This window comes from Anneissia japonica, unplaced genomic scaffold, assembly GCF_011630105.1.
Source record: "Anneissia japonica isolate Jap-2015-1 unplaced genomic scaffold, ASM1163010v1 scaffold2055_len368625_cov186, whole genome shotgun sequence".
Lineage (NCBI taxonomy): Eukaryota > Metazoa > Echinodermata > Crinoidea > Comatulida > Comatulidae > Anneissia > Anneissia japonica.
Window position 1 is genome coordinate 317199 of NW_022757341.1, and position 6956 is coordinate 324154.

Genomic DNA, 6956 nt, shown 5'->3' on the forward strand with positions numbered 1-6956 from the left:
ATAAATCAAGGTAGCCGTTAACACTGTTAAATCATATATAAATCATCAAACAAAGGTAAATACAGTGTTTGAATAAAGGACTTAATAAATACATCGTGTAGCATAGCTCTCAACGAATGTATGTCCTGTAAATAAATGAATAAAGAAATTGTGTAATAAAATGCCTTTTAAAAGGCAAATGGGAAAACCCATAAAACAGCAAACGGCCACATAATGCAAAACTATTTAAAATTAAAACAGTAGAGAAAATCCGATCAGAATGACAAAATAAATTAAGCATCCACTGGAAGGAATCCCAATATCTGCAGATGGATCCGTTTCGGCCTTCCAGGCTTCATCACTACGTATTTCACAGAAGGTAGCAGACGAATGTGGGAACAAATATTTGCTATAGTTCATCACAATCTGGCTATTGCCAAGCCAGCCTTGAAGATCCAGGTGCAGGAATCATCTATGTATGATAATGTCTTCATATGTTTCGGCACTTTTCACATTTGTATGGCATATTTTGCGTCACTTGGATACATATTGGAATGAACTGGTAGCCCTGAATTGCTCTGTGATACAGACGTGTTAGCAAATGGTTCTTTGCGAGGTTTCTTACCAGGAAAGCATTTTATAATTGATGCAAACGTCTGCACCCTCTATTAGCCACAAGTCTCGAAATTTTACATTTTCTAAAGCTCATATCGTTGTACAGAGGATTTACTGGTGAGTTGAAGGATTAATTGCTAGTAATGACTACAAATCCATCCGAAGAATGCTTGAGCAACATTGAAGTTTCTGATGCGTTCTTGGAACTTATTGAGAGATATGAACAATTTTGTGAAGCAACCAGGTTAGGGAGTCATGGAGCAACAGCAAAGTTCTAGAAAACCTACATTGACCTTGTCCATATATATTTCCTATTGGATCGTGCGTGCAGGATGACTTGTACAGTTATGCAATTTCTGAGATGTGACCTGTGTTCTTTGCCACACATCGACCAAACTATGCCAGGTGGATGAGAAGATATCACCTAAAGCTCATCAACATGGATACTACTCATGCAGGAATTCATGAAGTGTTCGACGCTGGTGCTCTGTCCATCAAGCGTAATCATAGGTATGCATTTTCCAGAAGTGCTGTCGATCTGACATTAGAGCAGACGTTGAATAGAGACGCCGCCTCCAGACAAGGTGGAATTGCATCATTTACAAACGTAAGGAAAAGGTGGATGGTTACGCGGTCAGCCCGCGGTTCTATTGTTGGCTGCCTTTTTTAAATGGTTGGCCTGTCGGACAGTGATGAAATCACCAAGGAACTAAGACCAACCAGAAAAAAGCGAGACAATGAGAACCTTGGCAAGCTTCTTAAAGGAGTAGAGGATACCCTATATTTTTTTTAGAATAACGACAATAAGCTTTATTGTCTAACAACGGAGCGGGCAGCCTCTTCTAATGTGGAAAACCATATGCTTTCCATAGTTGAAAAGGGATCAGGTTGGTATAAAGAATTTGTAAACGAGTGCAAGGATAACCCATTACGTTTTGATGAAGCGTCGAAAAGTTAAGAATTTGCATGAAGACTAAAATAAAAGGAAAAGACAACACGATTAAGGAAGTGCAGTGCACACGAGATCTGTTTGGCAGACTTTGTGCCTTGCTGTTTCACAAAACATTGACTTGGAAAGTGTGCTATGTTATCCCTTGACACCTGTTCCCATTGACTCTGTCACATTGATGGTTCTATGAACAAAACAAGCAAGGCTGCGCTTTTGCAGACACTTGACAGAAAGATAAAAACAATGGAACATGAAAAAATTGAAGCAATTGAACCTACAAGAACAGAAGCAAAGAAACTTTAAGAACCTGCTTGTACAGATGTTGTCTTAATAGATGCAAGGTTCTTCTTTCGCACATTGGGAAATCTACCCACAACGTTTGGTGGCATTGCAAAAGCCATTCTTCAGAAGGCTTGCTCATAAATAGTCGGAACGTGCACATTATTTGTAGCACTTATACCGATGGTCCTTCTATCAAACAACTTGAACGCAAATCATGAGGAGATTGCCGTACCACATACTGCATTACAGGGCCATTTCAACAAAGACCTAGAGACTTCAATGGAGCTCTCTTGTCAGCTTCCTCCAAAGCTTCTCTATTAAGATTCCTCAAAGATGAGTGGAAAGGTGAACAATATGCAAAACTGTTGGAGGGACATACACTTTATTTTTCAATGGAAAATTCATGCTATAAATACAATGGAACATCAGGGATTGTGACCCAATGTGAGGTACCAGAATTAAGGAGGAGTATGCATGAGGAGGCCGACACCCGTATTATTCAACATATTGTTGCTGATATGTGACAAATCTCCAAACATAGTTGTTTGTTGCAGCGATACAGATATTTTTATATTACTCATTCATCACTCAGTTAACATTAAGGCAAATCTTTGGATGGACACTGGCACATCATCAAACAATAGAAGGCGTTATTTCAACGTAACAAAATTAGCGTCCACACTTACTGAATCTGTTTGCTCAGTAGGTTTTCACTCATTTACAGGTTGTGACTATAGAGCTTCTTTCTTGTATGCCACCTTGCAAAACTGTACTCTGCCAGAAACTGAAACGTGCAAACCATGTGTCTCACATTTGAAAAAATGCAAAGATGCAACAACCAGTTCAGTTTGGACCAGATGGACATGGATGGAAATAATTGTCTGATAACTGTTTGGACTTCAGGCCCGTACGCAGGGGGGTGTGACGGGTCCGTACGAACCCCCCCCCAAATTACAAATGGTCCACATTTCCAGGGGTAGAAAATTCAAGACACACTCTCGCTTGCTCCAAAAATCCATCCACCAAAAATGCTTGACCAATCAGAGCAGTTTCCAACTAGGACTGCCTCTAATTTGTCATACAAGCAAGGCTTTCTAATTCTAATACTTTTTGAGTAATTTACCCAAATTAATAACTCGCCACGTACAAAACTCATCTTCTCTCTCTATATAGGTTTCACTAGAATATCTTTATTCTCGTTTAAGTCTGCGAGTGCCATTTTCTGCCATCTAGAGGTGCCATAATCATAAATTTTCTTTTCCTCAACCCCAACCACGGTGGTGTCGGCTGAGGTGGGTGAACCCTGGCCAATATTTCTGTGAACGTCCCTCCCTGGACCACTTTATTTCGAATTCCTGAATCTGCCACGGCCCTATACAGTATGTTAAAGTCCCTATCTGGCCCAAAAGAGTGTGCACGTATTCTCTTAAAAACAACAACAAAGTGATTTACTGCTTTCCCTACCGTGTTCCCAATCAGATCAGTATAGGCTTATTTTTATGAATTCTCGATTTTTTACTTATTTTTTTACGTAAAGCGCTTGTCAATATTTGTTCATATTCGCAATTTCCATTATAATATAATACAACATTTACATTTGTGGTAAAAATTTAGTATTTTCAATACCCAATCATAAGTTTTTTCATTGTGCGCTAGACCTACATTTATTTCTTTTATGTTTAATTTTATTAATGTTTTATTTACCTGGTTCTATAAATTCTATCTATCTATTGACATATGCAGTGAAAATCTGAAAGAACACGTGGTTGGAAGCGGCACGTTTCAAATCTAGGCTATGAGTATGTCCAATTTGTAGGGATTTATTTTACTCCGACCTAAATTTTTTTACAATTCTTAAAATTTTAATCATATTAATGAACGTTAACCCGTAGCATAAACAATGACATTTTCACAGTGTTTCTAATTAGATTGATTTAATGTCGTATAGATCAGTTTCCTTAACATATCAAAGTTGATATTCATCGTTAGGCCATCAACATTTTAGATAGACTACTGTACAGAACATTTGAAAATAAGAACACTGAAGAGTGTTGTTCTCAAAACCAGTGGTGGATTGTTTTTAGCATTCCCCCCCCCCCCACCTCCAACATTTTGGTTCACTTTCCACATATTCGCACCCACTCAATAAAAATCCTGCATACGGGCCTGGACTTCATTTGGTATGAGGGACCACAGAGCCCGACCTTGATCAATTACGATGATATACAAGATTCCACAGATAGTGAAGATGATGATGATGTTATTTCACCATACAACTCATCCTCTGATGAAGATGATTATGATTGAAATATTGTAATTACAAGCCATGTGTTGTCATTTGGTTACAATAATGATTATTATCATTATATATTTCAGTAGTGCTGAGATACTAATTTCTGTTTTATATTTATTAACAATCACAATAATTATGTCAAATTCTGGAAATTAATGATAACAAGAAATATGATTTGATCATGTGAGATGTACATAACATTTTTTCTGTATTGAAAAAAATAATTCTGAGGTGTAACAAATATAATTTTTATATTCAAAGTATTTTCACAATTGATTTATATTCAAATATTTTTTTGAAATATTGAAATAATATGTAAATAAGAGTACAGATGATTTTAATCTAATTCTATAAAATTCTACTAAAATATTATAACAATTATATTATTAAAAAACAGATAATCTATTATAATAAATGTTTAATAAATATGTTTTTAATATGGAATGGGAATCGTATCTTTTTTAATTTATTATTAGCAAAGAAAATCACAAAAAACACTGTTTTGCATAAAAATACATAGATTTGTAGAGTTTATAAGCATATAAATAGTTTTAGTAAATAAAACCAATCCCAACAACTTGCGATTGGTTTTATGTTTTAAATAAACTTATTCTATATCAAAATATATTAGCTTACCATAGTTTTTATTTTGTTGTCTACATCAATAGCACACACACTCCACTGTTCTATTAAAGTCTGTAACTGTGAGTTTAATTTATGCAAATGTAATACTCTAATAGGCAAATGCATTGTTGGAGTATTCAGTGCTGCAGGGCTGTATAACTTCGGTACTTCTGGAGGCACACAATCTTGTAATTTGTAATCCAACACACTCTCCTTAAATAATAAAAAAAAATCATCAGACAAGTTCAATATTGATGAATTTGTGCTACTGGAGGGTATATGTTTGACGATTTGTTATGAGGCGCTATAATTTGTTTTGGTTAGCAGGGTAATTCAGTAGTTTGCCAAGACATGTGTATCCTCTCTTCCCATTGCATCCAACCAATAGAGACTTCATTACATTTTTAAATTTCAACCGTTGTTTCGGTATTTATCTGATGATTCTTTGATGAACTGAAGTAATAATAGAATCTTTTGCTATTACAGCACAAATATAACAGTAATTTATACAGATTTACCTAAGAAAGGATATTTATCTACCATCGAACTATGTCTACAGGCTTCTTAATCTGTATCTGTATTGCATTATAATTTTGGAAGCAGCAAAATAACTGTTAAAGTTCATCTTTTGCTAATCTCAATACTTTTATGTTACAGTATACAGGGAAGCCTTTCCAAATTAGCCGGAATCTGCTTGGTGTGTACCATAAACTGTACTTTCCGGACAAATAATGATAATAAAATAATACTAAAATAAAATTTAAAAAAAAAAATAGAAAGAACTGGGACAAATTAATTAATAAATGAATGAATGACCATAGTCAATATTTCTTTCCATGATTTTATATGAAAACAAATAAATATGGGCCTGTCTCTAAATGTGAAAAAAACAGAGTGCATGGTAATCTCAAAGAAATCAACCAACCCAAAATGCAACCTATTTAGCAAAAGAGAACAAATCAAACAAATTACAAAATTTCAATATCTTGGCTACATGATAACATCAGATGGTAGATGCACAAGCGAAATAAGAAAAAGAATAGGGATGGCCCTGTCTCTTATACACATCTATTTGATGGTGACATTATTGTATCTTGATACAAATTTAGGCCTGGTGTCACATTGTATCTTGATACAAATTAGGCCTGGGAGCGTTTCAAATTTTCCCATTGACGAAATTGTGTTGGATGCGCTGGGTTTGAGCTTCAAAATGATTACGCAATTTCATCACTAGAGCATCACTGTAAAATCAAAAATCCCAATTGTACCTAAACAAATTTAAGATTCATTTATTTTATTAAATGAAGATAACATGTAGGATTACTATATCACACAAAATTATGTTTTTTGTCATACAGTAGTAGAAACAATTACTTTTAACGCATCATTCCCATCAAATAGTTTGTTATAAACCTGATTTTATGCAATTGGATTTTGGAAAATAGAAAAATAGGCCTATTTCTCTTTTAGGAGTGAAACAAATCATGTAGTACCATTTAGTTTGTGGAATTGTTTACTTAAAAAAAAAATAATCTGATCATATCCCATTAAAAATTAACTAATGGTAATTCGAATCTGTTGTCGAATTTGTAAATCAAGGATAAAAAAAGCTAAATTCTTTCTTTTTTAAATTGATATTTGATATTTAAATTCTGTATTTTTGTTTAGGGACCGCCTGAAAAGCATCCCAGCTTAAAGTGTTGCCTCTGCTAATTCATTTTTAGTTAAACTTAGTGTAAAGCGTGAATGTTTTTTTTTTTTTATGTGTGTTTAGTCTTGTTAACGTTTTCAGGCAGAGCTATAAATTGTGTAAAAAACTATACATATTAGAATTACAATCATGCCTATTCATCATCAGTCATTTCTGGAATGATAATTACTTACTTAATAATAATAATACTTATAAGAGCATAACAATTAAAAAAAAAAATACTATATCATGGGTTGAGGTCCCCGAACGCAGAACCCTTTTTATGTTTGTTTTACTTTTATCAAAATAATTGGGCTTCGTTTTGGAATGGTATACAGTACAGTAGGCACTTTCTACCATTTAAAGTTTATTAGCGCCACCTAATTGGCTTTGTGCCCGGCAAAGGAACAAGTAATGCAATATTTACCTTCTCAATGCTCATGGAAAGGTGTATCGAAGTACAAAAGGACCTGTATCTCTGTTTCATCGACTATTCAAAGGCATTCGACAAAGTCAAACACAAA

General features: G+C 34.6%; 1 protein-coding gene across 1 annotated transcript in view; it reads right to left on the reverse strand.

Annotated features, from left to right (window-relative positions):
- The window catches only part of LOC117124650 (tubulin epsilon and delta complex protein 1-like), a 49339-nt gene that overhangs the window by 22936 nt on the left and 19447 nt on the right, over positions 1–6956 (reverse strand). Inside the window, exon 4 of the mRNA XM_033270954.1 lies at positions 4755–4955. Within this exon, the coding sequence (XP_033126845.1) occupies positions 4755–4955 (201 nt within the window). The remainder of the gene's footprint in view (positions 1–4754; positions 4956–6956) is intronic.